Raw genomic sequence first — 26,486 nt, 5'->3', positions numbered from 1 at the left:
AAACATTTTCTCCTTCTTTCACAACAAATTCAATCCAAAATACTGAGCTTATGACTATTGCTTCTGTTGGCCTAATGTTCCTTCAGAATCGTCATATATTGTGGCCGTCCGAGCAACTTATAGGCGGGGTTGAGAAGATTCTTAATGCCAGATCAAAAAAAGTCAATTCCTAGTTCCAGATTCGTACTAAAATCAAACTCATCCAGAGCGATCACTGAAGATGTTTTGATGGGCTGCAATTTCTCCATGACTATCTCTTTGGTTTCTTTCTTTGAGGACACGCTTGGCTTGTCCAAAGGACTGAGGATCTTCTTGATGTTCGCATTACTGTCCATCAAGGGGCGATAGCCCACTGTTAGGGTTTTATTTACTGGAACAATCCTTCCAACATTGTGGAATGTTTTGGCGCAAATTTTCCTAGCCCGCTGCGACATAGCCTCCACCAGAGATTTTCTTTCTTACTTCTATGAGCAAGTCTCCCTCGTCCTTGGGGTCGTTACGCCAGTAGCCATAGTGAATTCCGGTTCCTCGCTTAACAAAGAGCGTTTGAAACTCTGAAGGATCATAAAAGAACCGTCTGTGCCGTAAATAGTCACTGGGCTTTTATAGGCTTTTCATACCAAGTACAAAACCTGGTTTCGCGAAGAAATTATCTACATTGAAAACTCAAGTTTTACCGTAAATTTTTGCTAAGCCACAATTTTCGTAAACCACAAGTTTTATATAAAACCTCTCGAAAACTAGTAGCAATTCAAAGTTGAACTAAACACACAAACCTTTCGAAATATTCAGCCCTCAAATTAATATAAACAAAACGGCTGATGGCTGCTGTCAAAACAAATATTTAATTTTGAAATAAATTTGGTCGTGGTAATATTATTTGTACAATTTCCTTACAAAATAAGAATTATTGCTTTTTTTATTTACAGAATATGGAAGAGAAAAAAAAGAAACTTTGGGGGAGCTGCGTGTCAACAAAAAAACGTCGACGTCAGTCTACTTTTCTGTATAATTTTAGATGCCTCCAAGTGTGGCTAGGACCTTAAGATTATGTCATTCAACTTTCCATAATGATCTACTACATTTCGGACCGGCTCGCGTTTATTCGAAATTTAATTCGAACAAGCTGTCAAATGTCATTTCATTTTCAATCCAAGAGCGAAACCTACATACCTAAAGAGCTATAAAAATAAAACTTATTTCTTTTAAGATTTTGTTTATGAGAAAATAAAAATTGTTTTGTGAAAGAATTTTGTGACTTTTCGTCCTCGAACTGAATGATTTTCTCGGTATATAGCTAATAAATTATTAGGTAGTTCAAGTAACAAGCTTTTAAATTATTTTCTTCTTACAGAATAAAAAACATTGACCCGAAATTCGGCCATGTGCGGGGTTGTTTTATAGTTTGCTAAAAATTTCAAGGAAACAAATAGATTGCAAGTTCCCCTGCAATGGATAGCGAATCCTCTTCATCTTCTTCACTGCCGTCAATCAACGTGGAAGCAACAAGCAGCACAGATCAAAATCCTTCCTGTTCCATATGTAAATGCGCTGATGGTAAAGTTGCAGAGATCTCGGACGTCGAGGAACTGAAAAGTATAAAGGATCAAATTATCGAGGTACAGCATTCAATGCACTATATTTTATGCTTAAAATGAAATTTATGAAATTACTTTTACTTTATCAGTGAACAAAAACACAGCAACCTCTTTTTCACGTTGCCCACAAAAATAGTGCATTATAAATTTTTGAATAAGCCTTGAGTTGGAGATGAAAATAGAATATCTTATTCGGGTTCTTAAATCTAGTTAAATTGAAATAGATCAACAGTGCGTTATTGATTTCTCGGATATTCTAAAATGTTGAAACTATTTCTTGACAGATTTTCTCAAAACGTTTTCCGAAATTAACAAAAGAGTATAGTTCACTCAATTCTTCACTTCGGTGCTTATGCTTATTCTGAATCACTTTCTTCTGATTTATTTACAAAGTTGCAAAACCTAAATCTCGTTTTTTCCAAAAAAAACCACCCCTGATGGTAATTGAGTTACGGTGTCATGCCAGAAGTCTCTGGTTTAAAAGTATTTTCCTCTTGCGAAAAATTAACTAATATTCCAAGAGTAATATTCCCTGAAATGACTAGAAATGGTTCTTCTCAGACGCTGCTGCGCGACGTTATTTTTTTTGTATTTATTTATTTTATAACTCGAATGAGTTCTAACTGATTTCTTCATTAAGTTGTAAATTGTTAGAACTCTAGTTACGATCTCGGTTTGAGTTAAAACTTTGTTTTTTTTTTTTATCTCAAATGTGGGGCCTAGGAACTCGAAAACTCGATTAAGAAAAGTTTTTATTTCTTCTAACGACTCGATTTTTGTATTACATTAGATTTAACAACAAATTCAACACCATACGAATCTTAAATACAGAATATGCAATGACATTTGATTTTTATAAAAATGGTGAAGTTTGTATGTATAAATGTAACATTCAAATTTGAGTATGACCCATATCTTATACGATTACCATGAACAAACTTCAGAACAATCTCACTTACTTACTTAAGGTAGTTCTACAGTCTTGTGTGAACTAGGGCCTCACCCTAGCATGGACTCTAGCTAACTCCAGTTGGATACTCCAAATTGGTTGAGGTCACTCTCCTGCGTTGTAGGCTTTGATTCGAAGATTTTCCGAGCCGGAGCATTGGTTTACGTGCGCTTTACGTGACCCAGCCTCAGTCATTGGACGGTGCATTTTCTCCTCCACTCACCTTGTATGCATAGGGGACTGTAGACCACGCGAAGAACTTATCTTTTTGTTTGAAGATTATTTCATGAAAATGTTGACCTTGTCTGCGCCTCAAATGGTTTTTATCCGCTTATTCCAATTTAGGCATACTTTTTCCAACATTTCGGCCGGTATCTCACGTATAATTGTTTCAATGTTGTCTTCTAATGCGTTAATTGAAGCGGGCTGGTCTGTATAGACATGGGCTTTAACATAGCCCCAGAAAAATAAGTCTAAAGGCGTTTAATCGCACGATCTAGACGTCCCCAACGTGAAATAAAATGTTCACTGAACTCGCCTCTCAATATGTCCATTGTTGCGCGTGCTGTGTGGCATATGGCACCACATATAAGTTGAAACCACATGTCATGCAAGTCAAGCTCCTGCATTTTGTGCCAAAAATGTTAGATATCATCTCACGGTAGCGGTAAAAAAAGTGAATCTTCGGCCAACTTTCCCATTCACCAAAAATTGTACGTTGCAGTAGGTCGTTCGGCTTTAATTCTTGCACCAGCTGTATTTTGAAAGGCATCACACCTAGGTTAGGTTAGGTTATAGTGGCTGTCCAAGATGGAAACGGACACGCTTAGGCTAGTTTAATAGCCCACATGAATCTTGAGTCTTCCTCCTAAGCTCAATGGAACCAGCTTGAGTCCCTTACGAAACATGAGAGGCTGATTATACCGATATGATTTAAATCGTTAAAGAAGAATTTTCCTAGGTAATACTTGCGTTTTCGACCCAGAGCAGGGCATGTGCATCTTCTTCGTCCATTCAGCTTCTGCAAAAGTCATTTGAGAATACGGCTAGTCTCGTGGCGTGCTTTCCTATTAGACCGGTTATGACACCTATTACCGAGCTTATATACGATCTGCTTAGAGAGAGCAAGCACCTTTAACGTTTTAAATCCACTATTGGCCAGATGGTTTTTGTGACTTGACACGTGGTGATGTTGTTCCACCTGGTGCCTGCCCTCCTAACAGCGTCTTGCATTAGCAGCAGTTTACAAGTAGCGATTGGTATGCCAGTACTTGCCAAACGTGGTAGCATGGGCTGTACTGTACCGTTCCTGGCGAGTTCATCTGCCTTACAGTTACCTGGAATGTCTCTATGGCCCGGCACCCACCAAAGGTGAATATTAAACTGTTGCGCCATCTCCATTAGAGATGATCGACAGTTATGGACTGTTATAGAGTTTTTAGAGACAGAGTCCAGAGATTTGATAGCTGCCTGGCTATCTGAAAAAATACGGATATCAGATGTTGATATCACGTTTTCTTTGAGCCAGGACAAGACTTCCTTTATCGCCAAAAGTTCCGCCTGGAACACGCTACAATGATTGGGAAGGCGGAATGAGAGACTTAATTTCAGTCGTTCAGAGTACACACCTCCACCAACCCCATCTTTTGTTTTTGACCCATCTGTGTAAAAATGGATTGACTCATCCTCCAAGAATGTCATTTCCTCCCAAAAAGATCTGGGAGGTATAGAAATGTGGAAGTTTCTGTCGAATTGTAGTTGGGGGATGGTGTAGTCTGTGTGCTTTGGAATTGATTCTTAGTACCTTAGAATTACGGAGTAGCCAATGTTGTTGTTAGTCCACTGCGACGAAGCATTGAGGCGAATAGCAGAGCTTGCAGCTATTTGTTTGCCAAATATGTCAAGAGGTGTAAGGTAGAGCAAGGTGTCCAGTGCCGCAGACGGGGTCGTGCGAAGCGATCCGCTTATACATAGGCAAGGTGAACGTTGGACTTTATTTAACTTATCCCTGTTTATACCTTTCTCTAAAGCAGTCCACAATAATGCAGCACCATACATTAAAGTCGGTCTGATTACCCATGTGTATATCCAATGCGTGATTCTTGGTTGTAAACCCCATTTATTACCAATAACTTTTTTGCAAGAAAAGAGAGTTACATAACTTTTTTGACCCTTTCCTGTACGTTGCGTTTCCAATTTAGTTTTTTTTTTATCTAAGACAACACCCAGGTATTTAGCCTCGTCTTAGAATTTTAATTGGATTCCTGTAATATAGGGAGGGTTGACAAATGGAATTTTGTATCTCCTCGAAAATAAGACCAGATCGGTTTTGTGTGGGTTGACACCCAATCATTTTGTAAGAGTTCTTTTAGGATGTAAAGATGCTTTCCTGAAACTGCTATAGCAACGTCGTCCGCATAGGCTATCACTCTGAAGCCCTCCGCATTCAGACTAGTTAGGATTTCATTCACCACTAGGTTCCAGAGGAGAGGGAATAGAACACCACCTTGCGGTGTCCCTCTACTAAATAATCGCCTACCCGAAGAGTTGCCCAGTTTTGAGTTAATTATTCTGCTAGTAAGCATTAAATGAATTTCCTCCCGAAGCGAACTCTCTACAATGTGAGTGCAGATGTGTCTACGTTGTTAAAGGCACCTTCGATGCAGGGAATATTCGACGGTGCGCACTAAAGTGTGTAACGCTGTTTCCACCGATTTACCCTTTATATAAATTTATCACAATCGACAAATACTGTGATTTCAATTAAAAAACTATTGCAATGAAATTTTACTTGAGTTATAATCTTTATTGCCACATGCAGCTTAAGCCCACTATTAACAGTTTTGTGTCCGAACTAAATAATTATGTAAAAGGACTAAACTGTACAATTATGTTCATATATACGTACATCTCATTTGTGGGCATTAGCAAGACTAAAATATTCATTTTGATTCAGTATGGGGTTGCAGTATGATGGACTGCACTGGAGAAAATCACATACTACGACAAACTCAGCAGAGTCCAACTCACTGCATGTCTCTGCATAAGCGGGGCATTAAGAATCAGGTATCCATATCATCCAGAGATGAATGTGAAGACAAAAAACTCCTGGATGACAAAAGCATTCATTTTTATACAGATGGATCCAGGACAAATGAGGGAGTTGGTAATGACGTGTACTCGGAAAAGCTTAATCTTAGCATCTCGTTCTGCCTCCCTAACCATTGTAGCGTTTTCCAAGCGGAAATTTTAGCGATCAAAGAGGTCCTCTCCTGCCGGCTAAGAGAAAACGTGATATCAACTTCTGACATCCGCATCTTCTCTAACAGCCAGACTGCTATTAAATCTCTTGACGGTGTCTCAGCCAATCTCAAAGGGCCCTTGAATGTCGATCATCTCTTATGGAGATGGCGCAGCAATTTAACATTCACCTCTGTTGGGTGCCGGGCCATAGAGACATCACAGAAAATTGTAGAGCCGATGAACTTGCTAAAAATGGAACCGTCATACCTATTTCACCTTAAAGGGAGAAGATAGGCCTACCGATAGCTGCATGTAAACTTCTGCAAAAAGAAACAGCTTTTGCGATCACAAACTCTAGGTGGCACAATTTACCAACATGCACAGCCACAAAACTCATATGGCCTTCATTGGACCTAAAGCGCTCTAAAGACTTGTTTTCTCAAATCAGACTTCATATTAGCTCCCTAATAGGTGTCCTTCCGGGACACTGTCTTATAGGCAGACACGCAATACGACTTGGTGTGGCCTCAAATGACTTCTGCAGGAGCTGTATGGACGAGGAAGAAGAGGAAACAATCTCTCAGCGTCTCTGCACTTGCCCTGCTCTTTCATCTGGGAGACTACTCTTTTGATAATCCCAGTGAACTAGCTAAAAAGGATATCAAATATCTTCTTCGCTTTATAAAAAGCTCAAAATGGTTCGACTAGTAAGAAGTAATTCTCTAGATTCATATGGTATCACAATGGGCCTTTTCTTTTGCCTAACCTAGCCGGTGTTAACGTAAGACGGTGTTTTTGCTATTGTGAGTCTACTCACTCACTCACTTAAATTGAGAAAGAAGTTAACATGTTTATGCAATTTTTAGCTATCTGTTTTTAAAAGTATGTTTTCTTTGTATATCACCAAAATTATCTTAAACTTTTTAATTGTAACGTCTTGAAACCTTTTTTGCCAATAGACGCTTTTAACTTGTACTAAAGATAGTAACCAAGAGAACATTGATTGTTGAGTCGAATATTATCTTAATCTAATCTGATTTTAAGCCTTTGTATAACTGACTTGAACTTCATTTCTTATGTGTTTCTAGCATTCGAGCATCATCAAAAAAGTAACCCATGCCTGCTTAAAATGTCTTTACAAATTGTATACGTTCATTGAGCATAGTCGAATCGAAGAATATAAAAAGTCTCGAAATAAACAACTATTTGTTGTAGGTGATCTCATAGTTGAAACTGGTGGAATTCGACCTTCAATATCATTGTCATCAGAATCCTCTTCATCGTCAAATAGCTCTATTATCCCAGATGAACAAATATTTGAAAGAGAATTTGCAGGTGGCAAAAATATTCGCATGGATTCAGACTATAACAACGACAGTGATGAAATAAATGAACCTGAAGAAGAGGAAGAAGAAGAGCATATTGGCGAAAACAATGAAAATGCCATAAAAGAAATATCCATGGAAGATCATCAGAATCGAAGAAGGATTTCCGATCACTCAGATGATTTGGACATCATGTTTGAGACTTCGGAATCCGCTTTGGTTACTGAATCTGGTGGCAATCCCGGCCAGTACAAACCGCAACCGCAAAGATGTTTGTATTGTTCAAAAACGTTTGTGCGGCCGAAAATGTACGATAGACATATCAGAACGCATGAAAATAAACTTCGGAGTCGCAGTCGAAGTGCATCTAGGGCTCGTTCGACACCTTCAAATGTTGTTTATAAATGCGACGATTGTCCCACTACATTCTCTAGTTCGCAACTGCTCAAAAAGCATTCAAAAATTCATCTCAAGCAGCATAGTTGCAATTATTGCCATTTATACTTTTTTACTAGCTCCGAACGTGATATCCATCAAGCTGAATGCTTTGGAAAGGAAATGGCCAAGACATCCATCACGAGGCATTCTACACGATCCGTGACTCGATCTCTAGCCGCTCGATCACAATATGCACAATCAGAAATACTGCAAAAGAAAAACAAAGCAGAAAACCACTGTGCGTCTATTTCGAAAGAGATTGGCATAACAAAACAGTCAGCACAATCTGTGGGATATGATGATGAAGATGATAACGATGACGAATTGTCAGTATCGTGTTCGGATCATTTTAGCTTTGTTCAGAGCTGGGTAAACAAAACATGCAAAATGCTTAGTTCTGAAATAGCTGCTGAGGATCCAATTGTTTTATGTCAAAAGGAGTATGGTAAGCAATTTTTTTTAAGTATTCCATGATACCTTTAAGATATAAAAGATTTCAACTATAAACCAACATTTTGTTTATAGACATAATCATGCTAGAAAGGCTAATAGAGCAATCTGAAATTTTTCAATATACCTGCACTTTTATTGGGTGTGGTTATACAACAAGAAGACTACGAGATATGTGTTTCCATGAAGTAAAAACGCATAGATCAAAAACGTATTACAATTGTCGAAAGTGTAAAGGTCGATTTACTTCAAAGTAAGATTTTACATAAATAATTTCATATTTAATTTAAATATTTAATTTTTTTTTGACAGATTGTTCCTGGATTATCATTTGTATTTGCAAAACTATGGCGAATATCATTGCAATAAATGTGGAATGACATTCATTTATGAGTACAAGCTTCAGCATCATTTGATTCAGCACCAACAACACGAATCATTTCCCTGCCTGTATTGTAATTCAAGTTATATGTCAGAGACAGAACTTCGAATACACGCCATCGAAACTGGCCATAACACGAAAAAAAGAAAGAAAACCATATCAATTGATAGGCTAATGACAATAACAAATGCAATTCCGCCTGAACCACAACCACCAAAGAGAGAATATAAGTTTACAGAAAAGATATTAGATCTGCCAAAAACCGACACCAAGCGACCAATGGATATTATTTGGCCAAAGTACACTAAAATATTTTTGGGGGATCTTGACTTTCAATATCAGCCAGGCAGAAATTGTGTCAAAACAAATTAGATGTAAGTTTTTATGTTTTTTATTACGTATTAATATGGGCAGGTAAAATATGCACTCCGCTTCAACTGAATACGCACAATTTTTTTCGAAAATCCTTTTTAAATGTTTTCAAATATTGTTATTTTTATAAACTGTTGATGCTAACTACGCCTTTAAGATGTGAAGTAAAAACTTATAAAACAAAAATCACCAACTTTAGTGTTTGACCAATGGAAAAATCTACATGAGCTGGAAGTATTTCGAAAACTAAAATCGACTTGATTAAACACCAACTTCTAACCGCAATTTTTTTTGCTTACGAGCTCTTACCACAATATGGTATTTGCACCATTTCCTTTTTTGATTATATGTGGTTTAAATTCTTCCTAAATAAGCAAATCATTCACTATTCCTTCCTTTATCGAAGCCCTAATTTAGACTGAGTTTCAACGTCCGTGCATTTAATGCTTTGTTTGATTCCATCCAAAGAATTGTTTCGTCCTATCCTCGCACTGAAACCTGTTACGGGAGATTTCAATGTACACAATTCTTCATGGATTCACCATTCAGGCCAGGCAAAACCCGAGGGAGTGTGTGCAGAAATCTTCCCTGAGTTGAACCACCTAACTCAGCTGGTCAACGAGCCCACCCGAATATCGGACGTTGAAGGTCGAGCAGAAAACACTCTTGACTTGTTTCTTACCTCTGACCCTGATAAGTACACTGTTAGTGTTCTATCTCCTCTAGGCACACCTGACCATTGTGTTGTATCAGCAAATTTCTCGTGCCAAAACTGTTCAGTTAAAGAAAGAGCTCCTGAGATCAGGATCTTTAACTGGTCACTATGCTTCCTCAATAGTGACGTTGACGCCAGCGCTGATATGATCACAAATCTAATTCTCCTGGAAATGAGAACTTTTATACCGAACAGAGTTAAAAGTACCAGACTCAAGGAAAACTCATGGTTTGATGCCAGCTGTAAAGAGGTTATTAGGGCCAAAGAGGTAAGTTTCCGTTGCTATAAAGCCAACCGTACTGAGGAAAGCCGGAAAAAGTTTAAACAAGCCAGGAAGGCTTGCAACGCCCATATTCGACGGACCAAATTTTTACATGACCAAAAATTACGGCAAAAAGTACTACAATGTCCCAAAGACAGTACAAATTTTTGGTCATTTGTAAAATCGGTTCCTAAGCTCGTTGTCAATGAGACTCCTTTTGTTAGATCTTTAGAGAAAGCTAATCTCTTTGCTAGGCAGTTCGCCGCCAATTCTACGTTACCAGTCAGTTTTATGACTCCGAGTTAGTGGTTCTATGAGTCCAATCTTTTTTCGTACTCGTACTGTGGCGAGAGTCCTTTGAGATCTAAACACATATAAATCCGCTGGTCCGGATGGTATCCCCGCTATTGTTTTGAAGAGCTTTTTCATCTACTTCTTAGGTCTCGTTCCGAGGGGATCGAAAACTGCTTTGTCCAGCCCATTCCCAAAAAAGGCGAATCTTCCTCAACCTCTAATTATCAACCGATTGCACTTACGTCCCTTCTTTCCAAGGTCATGGAAACGCTGATTAATTATCAGCTCAAGACATATCTTGAAGATCGAAAGCTTTTTAATTACCGTCAGTACTGCTTTAATTATCAGCTCAAGACATATCTTGAAGATCGAAAGCTTTTTAATTACCGTCAGTACTGCTTTCGAAGCAATAGATCCACTGGTGATCTCATGGTTCATCTCACCGAACAGTGGAACAAATCTTTACATAGTTTTTGAGAAAGTAAGATTATTGCACTAGATATTTCTAAAGCATTTGATAGGGTTTGGCATCAGGCTCTCTTATCGAAAATGCTTGCTTTCGGTTTTTATGAATCCCTGCTTCATTGGATTAGTAATTACCTCTCGGATCGTTCGATACAAGTAGTATTCGATGGATTCAAATCTGAAGTCCATAAAATAAACGCTGGTGTGCCCCAGGGCTCTGTTCTATCTTCAACACTTTTTCTCATTTTTATTAATGATCTCCTGTCTGCAACTTCTAATCCAATACATCGTTTCGCTGACAATAGTACTCTTACCTTTTTTAGGTTCTTTTTCAGACTCACATCCCTATTTTTCGGATGTGGAACTGCAACGACAAAATATGATAACCTCATTAAATTCCGACTTAAACAGTATTGTACAATGGGGATTCACCTCTTGTGGAACGATCACATACGCGATGTCGCCAAAAATGCAGCAAGGTGGTTTAGGTTTCCTTAGGCGATGCAAGAAATGTTTCACACATCTGGCTGTTATCTACAAGGCTTATATACGTCCGAAGCTTGAGAATAACTCCCATCTCTGGGCTTGTGCTCCTGCAACTTACTTAAGCCTCTTGGATAGTATTGAACGTAGAGCATTCAAATTGATAGGTGATAATATCACCATAAGTTCATTTACTTCGCTTGAACTTCATCGTAAGGTTTCTTGTCTCACCCTTTCTTACCGATATTTTAACGGTTTATGATCTAGTGAAATAGCCAGCTGCATTCCTCCCCATAAACAACGCTTCTGGGAATGCTCATCATCAGTACCCTCGAGTCCAACTTCGGCCGTACTGTCAAATACAGAGATTAGTTCCTTAGCCGTACAACGCGAATGTGGAATACCTTACCACACTCTGTCTTTCCTAGTCATTGCAATATTCAGGAACTCAAAACCAATGTGCTCCTACATCTTTTTAAACCCTCTGTCCTCTTTCTAGTGCTCATACTGTGCCTCTGCATAATAAGGATAGTAATATCCCCTTGAGTGTGTGCTTATTATAAATAAAAAAAACCGCTCGTGTAGCAGCTGATTAAATTGGCCGAAGTCTTAATGGACCTGGAAAAAGAATGGTATCACGTGTTTTTTTTCTGATGATAAAGTATTTAATTTCGATGGCCCTCAATTTTCCTCAAATTCCTGGTAGAAAGCTTTCCAAGTGGTCGAAAAACAGCTTAAAGGAGTAGTTAGCACCAACAGATGGCACAATACCCATCAACATTTGGAAAAACGCTGAATGGTATTATCAAAAATGTTTGTGCGTATTCAGTTGAACCGGAGTATATCTACATTACAATCCCTCTTCAAGTGTTATAGACTTTCTGGTTGATAATTTTGGTTGAAATTTTACAATAATTTTTCGTTCAATTATAATTATTACCTATTTTTGGCTCTAAACATTTGTCAATTTGTGTTGTTTGACACACCTAAAGACTAATAATGTTTGTTTTTAAAAAACAAGGAAAAGGCTGTCCTCTAAACGAGGCAAATTGTCAAGTTTTCTTTTTTTTACCCTAATCAACTTTGTATAGCTTTCTTTTAAGTATAATGTTACGTTAAATATACTTGAATACATATATTTTATTTTGTTTCCTTCCAGAATGTTGCACATCTTTCAAAACCAACATAGAATAAATATTTATTTTTTACTTTATTAAATTAAACAAGCAAACATTTTGACAGTGCATTGCTAGTCTTACAGCAATATAAAATCAATCTTTGTTGCCGAAACACATCAAATAACAATGGACTCATCGAATGGGGTGAATTAGTTTAAATTAGTAACACTTAGTCTGCTCCAGCATTTTGCAGTTGCCACGATTGTTAATGGATGAAGAAAGGATTGATTTTTAGATGACTATTATTGTACCTAAAAAACATTATTTGAATTTTGTGGAATTTTAAGTTATTTTAGTATTTTAAAATGAGAAATATTTAAATACAGCGTTGATTAAAATAAATGAATAGAAGTTGATTGAAAAAATAAAAAAAACGTTAGTTTTCAATTATAATGAACATTTAATAAAAACATACATATACAAACAAATAAATATTAGTTCATATGTCTATGGTAATGACATTAGCTTCTAATGGAAAAAAGAATTCAGGTCTGAAAACATTGTTTTCCTTTGACATCTTGGTTATGAAAAAAATCTCCGATTTTTGTCTGAAGTTTTTGAACGTTCTGTGACGAGCAGAAAGACGATTGTACTAACGCACGATTGTACATGTACATACTCAAGTATCAAGTTAGAGCGTTGTATGAAAACAATGCGGCCTACGTATAAGATGGGGAGTATATATATGAAGACTTTTCAACAGAAATGGGAGTTAACAAAGGCTGTGTGTTAAGCACACTACTATTTGTTTTGTTTATTAATGATATTTTGCAGGAGGTCGGAGGAGGAGGAATCCAGTTCAGAAGTACTCGGATACCAGGACTGATATTTGCGGATGATATTGTATTTTTATCTGAATCGGTGGAAGGAATGCAGCGTATGGTGAACAGACTGGAGACACTGTGAAAATTGGAATCTCTCAGTTAATTTACAGAAGTCTAAAATTATGATATTTCGGGACGAAGGAGGAAGATATGCAAATAATAAAAAGTGGATTTACAAAGCTGAATATGTTGCAATTGTTCGAGAGTACAAATACTAAGGGGTTTTAATAACATCCTCAACAACGTCAACATATAAAAGCATTTTGTGCCCAAGCTCGGGGAATCGAAAAGAGCAGTTTCTTCTGTGTGGAAACGTGGCATCTATAATAAAGGTGTCGAGCATAGTTCAAAGCTAAACATTTTTCATACGACAGCATCTTCTATAATGCTTTAAATGGAAAGGTTCCTCAGGTATTTCTTAAAGCGCATTTTTCGGCTACCAATTTCTACTCCAATTTATATGTTACATTTGGAAACAACTGAACCTCCATTGTTCTTAAGGACGAAGAAAGATTGCCGAGACAAGTACTTGAAAAGATTTTGTCATCCAGGGGTAATCTAGTCAAAAAGTGGGAGGAGTTGGCTCTTAGCTTAGGTGAAAGTATCGAATTTTTACCCGGTATAAGCCTTTCAGATCTAAAAGACAATTTTAAAACAATAATAGATAAGTTAAGCCATGTCGCGTATAGAAGTTTTAATGAGGAAGCTCAATCTTCGCAACATAGAATGGTTTACAGTCAACTAAATTTAGATCCTCAATACAAATTATATACATCCATAAGTACACTGAACTTCCCTTGCCACCTTAATGCGTTATCACAACCTGTTATTGCCTCGGCAAGTTTTTTTTTTGTGAATTTCGCTTTCAATAGATTTTTGGTGCTTATTGGTTAGTTCTTCTTTTTAAAAATGCACAAAGAATTGACTGAGGTTGGGGTACAGCTGGTTTCTGGCAGTACACGATGTTAATTTAGGATAGATATCTTGTTTTTCGTTTTTTCTACGAGCTGACGCATTTTTTCTTTCTGTCTGACCCAAATATGGTAACTTAAATATTATAAGAAAAAGAGAGAGGCCTATCACGGATCCCATCGTAATCGGAAACTTTTACGAATTTCGAAGAATCGTATCACAAAGATTTTCCACTACGAACGTACATATTTGGCAATAGTTTTGTTTGGGAATTCGTAATTTTCCTAATCCCGAATTTTGAACAGGGCTGAATATTAAAATTAATGAAATGCTAACATATTTTCACATAGGTGTACGCTCAATTGTATTGTTTGATTGCCTAATTAAACAAAAACCGTTGTTAATTGTGTTAAGGGTTCAAATTAAATACATGTGAGATTCCTGACATTTACTTTTGAATGTTTTAAAAAATATTTTTATGAAAAATTAGTGAGTTGTTTTGTATTGAAATCCGAATAGGAAAATAAAATTTACAGCCCTATTCTGCTAAACGTTCACGTGAATGTTTGTATTTTGCTATCCGCCAGGATAAAAGAAATTGCCTGAAAATGCTTATAAATTGATAGCGAAATAAAATTTAAACAATTAGATTGCCTTTAGAAATCCAATGATAAATATTGTTAAAGTTTTGCATTCAAAGGATGCACGATTTCAAGAAATATTTTGAAGTAAATGTAACGAATCATTCACGTGAATCGAAAGATTCGAACGAATCGTATAGCAGAATAGGCCTTTAGTGTTGTTTCTTATGTACTTGCTTAAGGTGGCGCCACAGTCTGGGCGTACCTGAGCCTCAAGCAGCTAACTGTTTGCAGTTTCGCACGCCAAGTTGGTTAAGGTCTTCACCCACCTGCTTGCGCCACCAGAGTCGCGGACTTCCTCTACTGCGCCGTCCCTCGGGATTGGTTTGGATTGGAAGACCTTCCGGGCTGGACCGTTGATGTCCACTCGATCTACATGACTTAGCCACCTAAGCCGTTGTACTTTAATTCTGTTAACTAGGTCAGTGTGGCTGTACAGCTCGTACAGTTCGTCATTATATCTTCTCCTCCATTCTCCATCTATGCATACGGAACTAAAATCACCCGAAGAATATTTCTCTCGAAGACGCTCTCGTCATCTTAAGTCACAACCTCAACATTAAGTTATATTTCATTTAAAAGTCAAAGCAAAGTAATGCTAAAGTTGCCTTTCAATAAAGCACACATTTTATGCATTTTGGGATAGTTTTGCCCATACATGTATTGATACCAAAATATAGTTTGTAAAAATGCATTGTTTTAGTTACGTAATTCCTTAAGTTTAAGTTTTAAACACAAAATCCATCCTTAATTTGAAAGTGCCCTATGACTTTTAGTTACTTTTTGTTAAAATTACGGCTTAATTTTATATCAACAAGAAAAGATTCATTTCGTTTATTGTGAACCAATTGTGTAAAAGTGGTGGAAAATGTACCGTTCTATTTTTAGTTTTCAAAAACAATTATTCTGAACATCTTCTTTATTACAGGATTTATAATATGGTACTTATAAGCTTGTTAGACAAACACAAAGAATAAATCTACGTATTACATGTCATGCTTTATAAAATTAATAGAAACATTGATTATTTTCCTGGAAAAATAAGAAAACGTCTTTACCATCAAATTAAACAAAACACAACTTTTAGTTAGAAATATAAAACATAATGAAGAAGGTGTCTGGTCACTCATTACATTTTAAATGGTTCTTTTCGATTATATCTAAAAGAGATCTTGGTACATCCATTGTTTGATCATCAACTAGAACTATATCAAAAGCATCCATGTATTTACTAAGATTCTCGTCAACCTAAAACAAAAGAAAAACAGAATATTTTATTTTATCAGATACAAAATATGATTAAAACAAAATATAATCCATTCTTACATGATCATAAAGAAATCCAATTTTAATTATATGCGAGGAACTGGGAACTCCATCAGCCATTCCGGCGTCACCGATTGAGTCACCCATTACTATGATATGATCTCTAGAATGCACAAGATCATAATACTCACTGCCCTCCAGAGCTGTTTCATTTTTATTGTATGTGTGTATCATAGGCTCTTGGAAGCCATCTAGCATATCACCTTTGTACTGCAGGAAATTAGAAATAACTTTCACATTTGGATACATTACTTTCGAGTGTTTCAAAACGGAGACTACTGAGTTTCCAAGCCCAGCAGAGAAAACTAGTACAGGAACGTTTAAGCGATTAAGGGAATGGAACAATTCATAAGTATGATCTCTTAATTTATCCTTGCAGTCTAACGCTATTTCATCAATTTCGTCCTGACCAAGTGGAAACCCACTGAAAATAAAGAAGGATACAGTAAATGTTATTAAAGAATAAGAACAAATCAGAAAATGATTCAATTGGAATGGTGTTCAACTTAAAAACTATTAGTAAATATAAAAACTACTAGCAAATACAAATATAGATATGCAAAATTCAAAATTTTGAAATTTAGAGCAGAAATTGAATTTGATTTTTATTAGTTGCTGGCATAAGCCTCCCGCAATGTCTGAACTCCACTGAAGTCTTTTCGTTCTATCTGTAACTTTAATTATTCAGCTATGGTTGCAGATTTATTCATTTTGTATCCTTTCGCTGGGTCTTATATTGAAGATGTTTCTTTCCATTTTCGTCTGACAGGTCCTTAGCTGGTTAATAGATTTCTTCGTTAAGTTCAGGGTTTGTAATCCATATGTGAGCACCGCTAGCGATGGCGGAGTCAGAGATATTTTCGTGTTTCTATACTTCGGCCCAATTCTGAAATCTGTTTGAGGCTATATAATTGTTTTTAGTTGATTGTGATGCGTCTGTTGATTTCTTTTCTTGGCCTTTAAAAGATTTGATCTGTCCTAAGTGTATATAGTCTTGCAGCTATTCAATTCCGTAAAGTTAGGAAAGTTTCTAGTATCTGATTACTTCCAATTAAAGCAACTTTAATGGAAAGTTGTCTGGAAAGTTAAGTCAAGTCCACTTCTATCAATATGACAGTTGATCATGTTTTTTATTTAATTGAAAGCTGAACTTTATTACTCTATGATTTATTTATTTTCTGCACAACTTCATTTAATACATTCCGGGTCCCCCGTCATTTTGAAAAGAAGTTACTAATATTTCTTTTCAAAAAAATACAAATCGTGATGGACTTGTAGCTGGCCTGAAGAGTGTTTTCTAAACAATAATTTGCTTGGTATTTTTTGTACTATGAACTTAATGTAGAGGTTTGCGAAGTAAAGTTCTGAATTTGAAATTCATGAAACTTGAAAAACTCCCTTATGTTGCCCGAACCTGCCCATTCTAAATGTACGTCCTGTTCTCTCTGTGCTTTTATATTATTTTGTTAAATAAAAATGTTAAGATTTCAGAAACCGGTTCTTTTCCGTAAATTATAATTTCTGCAGAGATTTCATCATTCCCAGGCCATTTGACCATTTACATATTAATAATCTAGGGTCCTTTCAATGCTTTTTTTGCAAAACTTGGGTGTTTGTGTTGTAGGGAGACCGATGTCTGTGCTATGAAATATTTTCATGGTTAATTAGGTTATTCGTTGAGGTGAAAAGTTTTTCAAAGATCTCGGTGGCATTTAAAAAACATTTCTATTTGTTGTTTTGTTTGCATTTTGGTTCTTTAAACTGATTACCCATTCTTGTTGACTGTTAAGTAATTACTTACTTACTTAGGTAATCAGACCTGTTAAGTCCGTTGGGAACCCTTTAACGGGCATATGGCATCTTCTACGCCTACGCGCCATCGTTTACGGTTTCCGGAGATGTGTTTCAGCTCCCTCCAACTCTTGCCTAGTGACGCTGATTTCGCCTTGACTGTCCTGCGCCAAGTGCTTCTCGGCCTTCCAGCTCTTCTTACCTTTTTGAAGCGTATGTACAATCCATAACATCTCCGTATTATAGATTCTAAAGGTTCCTGAAGGACCTCATTTAAAATAAGGTTTGGCCAGAAAATCCTTAGGATGTTATGAACCCATATATTTACGAAGGTTTGCAGCTTTGTTGTTTTGGCTGAAGTAACCTTCCAAGTGCTGCACCTATAAAGATGCACAGATTCGACATTTGTGCAAAACAGTCGAAGCATTGTTCTTAAGCTGAAAGAGTTATTCCTCCAAATTTGTGACAGCCTACCGAAAGCCGCTTTTGCTTTGCCGATGCGGCAGACGACGTCTTGTCTGGTTCCGCCTTCGATGGAAACGATGCTTCCAAGATATTGAAAGCTCGCCACTTTTTCCACCGGTAGCGAGAAAATATTTATTTAAAAGGATGGTCGGGTTCCGAGGCTAATCATTTTTGTTTTGCCGGAATTAATTTTCAGGCCTACAACTTCTGCCTCTCTCCACACTTGTTGTCATTTCATGGAGATCTATGATACAATGAGAGAGCAAGCAAAAATCGTCCGCGTAACTCAAATGCTTTAAATAGGATGTAGAAGTCCAATGGATCTCTCCGCTACCTTACAGAGCTAAGCGCAGTACATCGCTTATCACCAACAAAAGCAATATTGGCGACAGAATACAGCCCTGTCTGACTCCACTTCGGATTTCAAAATCATCTGACAACCTACTACAACAACGTGCAGAACGTGACACTTGGATCCATCATATGCTGCTTTAATAATAGCAATTAGTTTTTCTGGGATGCCTCTCCTCCGCAAGGCTAACCAGATATACTCCCTGTTAACGCTATCAAAGGCTTCTCGAAGTCGATGAACAGCAGGTGTAGTGGTGATCGATATTCAACGCACTCTTCAATAATGATCCGCAGGTTGTTAATATGATCAATACAGGAGAATCTAGCGCTGAATCGTGCTTGTTCGGCATCGAGTGTGGCCTCAAGGTGTTCTTTGATGCGTTCCAGTATAACATTTGCTACTATTTTGGCAACGGCTCCAAAATAGTTTTTGCATTTTGTAAGATCTCCTTTTTTGGGAGATTGACACTCGGTTTAAAACCTAGCAAAAGTGTTCTTTCCACCTTTTGACTTGCTCATCCGCCGAACTTATCACAGTACCATCTACCTCTTTCACCAGGTGTTGCATTTAGCTGTGTGTACCGGTCAGCTCTTTGGTTATTCTGTAAAAGGTCCTCCTCTCGCACCTGTTTGCAGCATTTTCTGCTTCTTGCACCAATGGGTTGATGCAGTTACGCTTGTCGCGGCACACACTGCGGTGAACCTCTCTCTTTTTCATGCGATACGAGGACTCCAGCTCGTTTCTTTCTTCCTCTTGTGCAGCATTTATTTCTATGTATATAATGGATTGGTCGTTTTTTTAATGTTTTATGATTTATTGTTGTTTCTGTTCGTTTTATTCGTCAAAATTAGGTCTATTACAGTTTTTGTTTTGCCATTTGGTGAGATCCACCACGTCCATTTTCTACTTTTTTTGTAAAAAAAATTACCGAACTTTCAATTAATCTCTTTAATCCATCTTATAACTTCTTTCACCTCTTTCATTTCTTTCTCTGTATCCATAGGGCCCTAAAATTTCCTTTTCTTCCTCGTTAAGTCTCTTTCCAAGTTTTAAGGTGGCGCTACAGTCCGGGCGGACCTTGCCCTCGACCAACATGCGTCTCCAGCCAGCTCGGTCCCTAGCTAGCTGTCTCCAGTTTCGCACGCCAAGTTGGTTGTGGTCCTCTCCCACCTGGGTGCTCCACTTGAGTAGCGGTCTTCCTCTACTGCGCCGTCCCTCGGGATTGGATTCGAAGACCTTCCGGGATGGAGCGTAGATTTCCATTCGCTCTACATGACCCAGCCATCTAAGCCGTTGGACTTTAATTATGCTAACTAGGTCAGTGTCGCTGTACAGCCCTTAAAGTTCGTCTTTATATCTTCTCCTCCATTCTCCATCAATGCGTACGGGACCAAAAATCACCCGAAGAATTTTTCTCTCGAAGCATCCTAAAACGCTCTCATCCTTCTTTGACAGGGTCCTGGCCTCAGAGCCATAAATGAGAACCGGGATGATGAGTGTGTTATAGATGGTGATTTTAGATGCTCGAGAGAGGACTTTACTTCACAATTGCCTTTTAAGTCCAAATAAGCAGCGATTTGCAATAGTTATTCTTTTTTTGATTTAAGCGCTGGTGTCGTTGTCGGTGTTTATAGCGGTGCCTAGGTAGACAAAGTTCTTAGCGACCTCGAAGTTATAGCTGTCCATGGAGACGTTTTGTCCAAGACGTCGTCGTTGTTCAGTGTCCTTTTTTGATGACGGCATATACTTGGTTTTGCCCTCATTGACAACTACACCCATCTTCTTCTCTTCCGTCGCAATGCTCAAAAACACTCCACTGATATCACGCTTTGATCTTCCAGTTTTGTCAATATCATCTGGGTATCCAAGCAATTGGATGTATCTTTCAAAGATCTAGTGTTGACGGTTGAGTTTTGCACAATTCTTTCCAGAACGATATTGAAAAAGTCGCATGACAGTGCATCGCCTTGTCTAAAATCATTTTTGGTTGCCTTGAGATCCAATTAGCGCCGTTTTGATACCAAAAACTCGTTTGACCTTTGATTGAAAGGGATAGATTTATAGAGAAGTTTCATAGCGATTATGTTAGAGCCATTTTGTCGCATTGAGAAAAAAGATTAGGTCTCTAATCTTTGTCTCAGATGGCTCATCAAGTTCGTGAAAGAATGCTTTTCCAAAGTATTTCATTCTAGTGTTTGCCAAAGCAGGACATCTGCAGAGGAAATGGATTATCGTTTCACTTTCTCTTTGGTCACTACAACTACGGCAAAAGGTGTTGTAAGAGATACCCAACTTCTCTCCATGAATTCCTATAGGCCAATGTCCGGTACAAACAGCAACAATCCTGGCTATGTCTTGCCTTGGCCTGCATAGAAGATCGTGTGTAGGTTTTATTATAGGTGGGCCATATCTTCCTAGATATAATACAGTTGGGTAAATTGCTCCACCTTCGGTTTAATTCAGTTTGGTAGATAGAAAAGATTTTACCCTTCATAGCACCAAGAGGAATGTTAACCATTTCCGCAAGTGAGCTATGAAGGGCCGATCCTTGCCTGGCTAGCTCGTCAGCCCGTTCATTTCCCACGATACCACTATGGCCCGGAACCCAGATCAGGGTGACACCGAGGTTAATATTCAGGCTCGCAAGCTCATCGCGACATTGCTGGACCAATTTAGATGAGGATATGGCCGAGTTAATGGCTTTGACAGCTGCCTGACTGTCTGTAAAGATAGCCGCATTTCGGGTTTTTTTTTGGGTTTTGTTTAAGTATCTTACATGCCTCCCTTATTTTTTTTTTTTTTTACACTTCAGAATTTCAGAAAGTAGTTAGCTTATAGCAAGTGTCAAAATACGATCAGAGGCTCATCATAAGTGCATGTGTTAGTTGTTAGTAAAAAATAATACAAATATAGCCTAACACACGCACAAAATACAAAACAAAATTAGCATTTAACTATTACAGAACAAAAAATAAAATGAGAACGATTACGATAGTGGAGCACTGGTTCTAAACAATGATTTTAATCACACCTTATTTAAATTGAAATCTATCGATGAACAGTTTAAGTTATATAAAATGCTCATTCGACTTAAAGCTTCATTCTTGCCATAGTTAGTTCTATGGAAGTCAATATGTATAAAATCAAATGAGCGCAGGTGATGAGTTCCGCCCCGGTAATTCAAATGTACACAAGATAGCAAATAAGGTGCATCAATTACACCATTAATGAGTTGATGAAAAAATACATTATTAACACGCCTTTGATGGAGAGATTGCATTTGAAGAAGTAGAATACGATGTTCATAGGGAGGCAGATCATAGGGATCTTCCCAAGGAAGACCTTTTAGGGCAAAGCGAATGAAATTATGTTGAATTGATTCAATACGTTTTCTATGAATTTTGTAATAGGGAGTCCATACCTGCGAAGCATATTCAAGATGAGGACGAACATGGCAATTATACAAAGAAAGGGTAACATAGGGATCATTGAACTCCTTTCCCCAGCGTTTTATAAAACCAAGCGTAGAACTTGCCTTATTAACAATAAAATTAATGTGATGTGCAAACTCTAAGTTGGAACAGAAATATACACCTAAATCTTTAAATGTGGAGACACGACAGAGTTTTTGCTGTGATATACAGTAGTCAAATACGTTACTGATTAGTTTTTTAGTTAAAGTTATCGTCTCGCATTTTAAAGGGTTGAGTAAAAGGCCATATTTCCAACACTAAAATGTGAAACTATCAATGTCGGCTTGTAAAAGAATACGATCATGGTTGGACTTCATTATTTTGAAAATCTTCATATCGTCAGCAAAAATGAAAAGTTCACTTGAGCGTAGACATGACGATACATCGTTAATAGACAGGATGAACAGAAAAGGGCCAAGATGGCTTCCCTGGGGAACACCAGATTTTGCAACAAAAGGTTCAGAATGACAATTTCTAAATTTTACCTCGTAGGATCTGTTTTCAAGGTATGACTTAATGTGAGGAGATTAGTAACGGTTGATGTTTTTTTCACAAAACCATGTTGCTGTTCGCAAATGATATTTTTACTAAAATATGCTACGCTTTCACAAACACCTTGCTCAAATACTTTAGGAATGCACGAAAGTTTTGCAATGGGCCTGTAGTTGCTTATATGCGACTTGTTACCTTTTTTTAAAATTTGTGTTAGAAATGACTTTTTCCATATACTGGGAAATTTGCGTTTTTAGAGAAAGTTTGAATAAAAACGTAAGGGGTTCAACAACTACACTTTTTTAGTAATATCGGGGGAATACCATCAGGACCGCCTGAGCAGTCATCATTCAACGCAGATAAAATATCAAGGACCGTACTCTGTAGCACAGGTATGTGACTACAGCTAGTTTGCGAAAAAGTGTGAAGATTATGAAAATATACTTCATCAACTCCTTGAGGGCTATTAACAAATGACACACGGAAATTCGTTGCGAAAGCGTTACAGATATCAAAAGTTTAATCTAACGAAAGGTTCTTGTGAGTGAAGTTAACTGGAAAGCCATCTGATTTTTTCTTTGAGTTTACAAAATTCCAAAATTTTTTAGGATTCTTTTTCAAAGAGGTGGCCATATCAGTAACATAACAAGCATATAAAAAATTAGAAAGGTATTTAAATTGGTTAAAGAGTTCAACATAAAAAGAGAAGTTGACTCAGAGTTTTGAGATACGTTTTCCATGCCTTATTTCTTTTGTTACGTAGTAAACGCAATTCCTTCGTGTACCAAGGATGGCTAAAGTTTGTATTTCTTGATTTCTTTATCGGTACATTTTTTTTAAAACAATAATTAAGGATCCTATAAAAAGTTGAAACTGCTTCGTCAATGTTAGAAAATGCTAGTGTATCAGCAATTCCAGAAATGGTTAATTCTTCAGACAACTGCTGGAAATTGGCTCTTCTGAAATCAAAATTATATAAGCAATCAAAAAAATTACTGTGATTAGTAAGGTGATTACTTAAGTCAAAAAAAATGTCCAAAGGGGGGTGATATTTGTCAATATTAGTAATTCCTGATCTAGATTCTAGAACAAGAGTACTAATAGCATCAAAAGAAAAGAGAATTCGATTTTTTGAGTTTTTAATACCGCTTGTTTGCTGTAAGTCAGTAAGAAGGACTTTATCGAGAAGAGTTCCATTTGTGAAGAAGAAGGAGAGGCTTCAAGGCAGGATTCGTCTTCGGATGGAATCCAGTCAATGCGTGCTAAATTAAAATCACCTAAAAATAAGATATTGGTGTCAGAGCTGGACAAATTTATAAGATAGTCTAATGCCAAGGAGAGATCGTTATAAACAGACTCCAAACTTTTTGGAGGAATGTAAACGTTTAAAATGAAAAAAGTCTTAGTTTGTACCATTATCTTTACACATACCAGTTCAATTGATAATACAAATTTAAAAGATACAGAAGAAGAGAAATATGTATTTTTACCGCTATGAGAACATTATTGCAAGCAGTTCAGCTTGAAAAACGCAATCAAAGACAGGAAGCCTAAAGGATTTGGCTACATTATGGGACTCAGAAAAAATCCCAGAACCAACTCCGCACTCTATCTTTGAGCCGTCAGTAAAGATGGTTGTGTCGAAACCTATCGACACGATGCCATCCCCTAATCATCTCTGGATGGGAAAATAACCTTAAAACCCTTACTAAGGCTCAAAGTAGGAGTGCAGTAGTCAGTGTCTACCGAGATAATATAGCGATATGTATATAATTTTAAAGAATTAACTTTAATAAATAAAAAAAAAGAATGTTTAGTGATTTGCTATGTTACTATTTTGTCACCCTTTACAGTGCTCTATACCTCTCCCACTTATGTATGTATATACCACATCCTTACACAATAACAATAAGTTATTTATTTCTATCAAAATATTCTCTAGAAACTATTTATATGACAAAACAACGTTTGTCGGGTCAGCTAGTAAATACATTATAATAATAATATGGATTTTAACAAGTTAATACATTTTAAATTTTTGGAAAGTTAAATAATTTTTAGATTTATAAAATTTTGCATCACCACAATTAAATACGTGTCTTGTAACGCATATTATAAGCAGTTTGTTCTTAAACTGAATATATCACGAAAACGCAACAAATACAACGTGCTCAATTTTGATTTTTATTTCATACCAATGTCATGGTACAAAAAAATATGCCATCTTACCAACAAAAACTTAAAACCTATCTAATGTAAAAGCTGAGTCAGCTAGATTTATGTAGAAACATTGTTATGGTTTTGTGCTTTGCCTTTGGCGCCTTTTTCAGCTTTTGTTAATATTTTATTGTTAAGAAATACAAAGCAAATACTTACACCAATAAATCTCCAGTTTTTCTCCACCACTCAACCATATATTTGACCTTTTCTTGAACCGGTATGTGCGGATCAATTTCAATAGGACGGTATTTGTCGTACAATTTTCCAGATTCCTCAACAAACGAACTTGGAAGTGATTTGCAGGCATTCAAAATACCAAAGCTACTCAATACTTTCGAACCATCTTCAGTTCTTTGCTTTGTTATTGTATAATCAAAGTCAGAGACAACTTGCAAGCGATCCACTCCTCCAAGTATAAGTTCATTTATGATTTTCTCAACACGTTTAGGATCCTTCATTTTACAGTGACTTTGACTGAGTTTTGGAATATCCTTTAGATATAAGTACTTGTTGGAATTGGATCCTACCATTTTTGTAAAAATTCTGGTAAATGTTGAACGTGTAGGCAACGATGGAAACAGTTTAAAATATTTTTGTCGAATTGAGTTTACTCCGATACAAATGCCGAAAAAACAAAACACAAGAAACAACGATTAGCCTTTTAAAAATGGCTTTAGACGTCTTTTGTTTTTATGAACTGTTTTGTTTGAATTGTATTTATAGATTTAAAATGACTTGAAGAATTAATTTAAGCTAAGAAAGCTTATGCAATTTTCCTTTTCTAACTATTGTTAAAAAGTATTTTTTTTGTGCGGTCAGTAAACGTGACGTGTGCGCACCAAGCAACAAAATAAATTCAAGTTGTCACTTTTATTTGGCCTTTGAAACAAAAACGATAACTATAACAGCTGATGATTGTTGACGTTTTTGCAAAAACAGATTTTAAGGGAATCCATTGTAAATAAACACCAATTCCAATTTGTATACAATGAAAATCCGCAGGATAAAACGGAAAATGAAACGATAACCTATCAGAAATGAATGATATCGAAATGATATACTTGATAGTAATATCGAAAGTAAGAATCGATGCCCAGTGATGTGAATTTGAAGAGTACTATCGTGAAGAGGAAGGAATTTTTGAATTATGAATTTTGTTTTATTGAACATAATTTATATACAATTTGGATCTTAAATAATATGATACTTATGATTAATTTACTTCGGCCTAACGTTATACAGTGGCTTAAGTTTAAAAAATTATAGAAATATAAATTACATGTCAAAAAAAAATTTAAAAATCAACTGAAACATGGGGTGGAATCGGGTAAGGTGATTTGTGATAAGTGACAGTCACAATCAACAAATTCGGTCTGTGTAAGGTGATAGTCACCGGTGACAATCACGATTTGGTGACTTTTTCTGGTAAGAGCTCTTTAGTTGTCACTTTCATTGGAAATTGAATTATTTTTAGTTGCTGAAATTTCAAGACAATATGAATGTGTTTGTGCCTTTGATTTTACATTCTGAAAATGCTGAAAATGAAAATATTTATCATAATAAAAATGTCCGGCTCTTGAGGATTAACCTCCGCAATAAAATAAACATTCTTGATCTTCCAAGTCCAAAGTAAGTAAGCATATGTGCTATATATGCGGTCAACAACTTTCTCCCTATTCTTCGATTAGCCGTGACTTTAAATTTTCTTGGAGGTGGTGGCTACCAAAGGCAAGTTGGCGCTAACTGGTCAGCTCCAATGGGCCAAAGTACTGTTTGTGAGGTTATTTCTTTAACCTTGAAACAAATGGAGAGGAAATTGTGCCCACTTAAATTCAA

At 36.8% G+C, this 26,486-nt stretch overlaps 2 protein-coding genes across 2 annotated transcripts; one reads left to right on the top strand and one right to left on the bottom strand.

Annotated features, from left to right (window-relative positions):
• The first annotated feature begins 1,138 nt into the window (after positions 1 to 1,138).
• LOC129952428 (zinc finger protein 236) lies at positions 1,139 to 12,522 on the top strand. Its single transcript, XM_056064997.1, has 6 exons — positions 1,139 to 1,289; positions 1,355 to 1,619; positions 6,879 to 7,998; positions 8,079 to 8,256; positions 8,316 to 8,759; positions 12,136 to 12,522. The coding sequence occupies exons 2-5, from the start codon at positions 1,452 to 1,454 to the stop codon at positions 8,755 to 8,757; spliced, it is 1,908 nt and encodes a 635-aa protein (XP_055920972.1). The 5' UTR covers positions 1,139 to 1,289; positions 1,355 to 1,451; the 3' UTR covers positions 8,758 to 8,759; positions 12,136 to 12,522.
• A 2,910-nt stretch (positions 12,523 to 15,432) lies between these two features.
• LOC129952056 (7-methylguanosine phosphate-specific 5'-nucleotidase) lies at positions 15,433 to 25,599 on the bottom strand. The gene is made up of 3 exons (XM_056064480.1): positions 24,807 to 25,599; positions 15,858 to 16,281; positions 15,433 to 15,779 (listed from the first exon to the last, which is right to left on the bottom strand). The coding sequence occupies exons 1-3, from the start codon at positions 25,178 to 25,180 to the stop codon at positions 15,654 to 15,656; spliced, it is 924 nt and encodes a 307-aa protein (XP_055920455.1). The 5' UTR covers positions 25,181 to 25,599; the 3' UTR covers positions 15,433 to 15,653.
• Positions 25,600 to 26,486: the final 887 nt, after the last annotated feature.

Source organism: Eupeodes corollae, chromosome 3 (assembly GCF_945859685.1).
Source record: "Eupeodes corollae chromosome 3, idEupCoro1.1, whole genome shotgun sequence".
NCBI lineage: Eukaryota > Metazoa > Arthropoda > Insecta > Diptera > Syrphidae > Eupeodes > Eupeodes corollae.
Note: the sequence above shows the minus strand (reverse complement) of the source record. Positions and strands in the feature narration are given on the sequence as shown.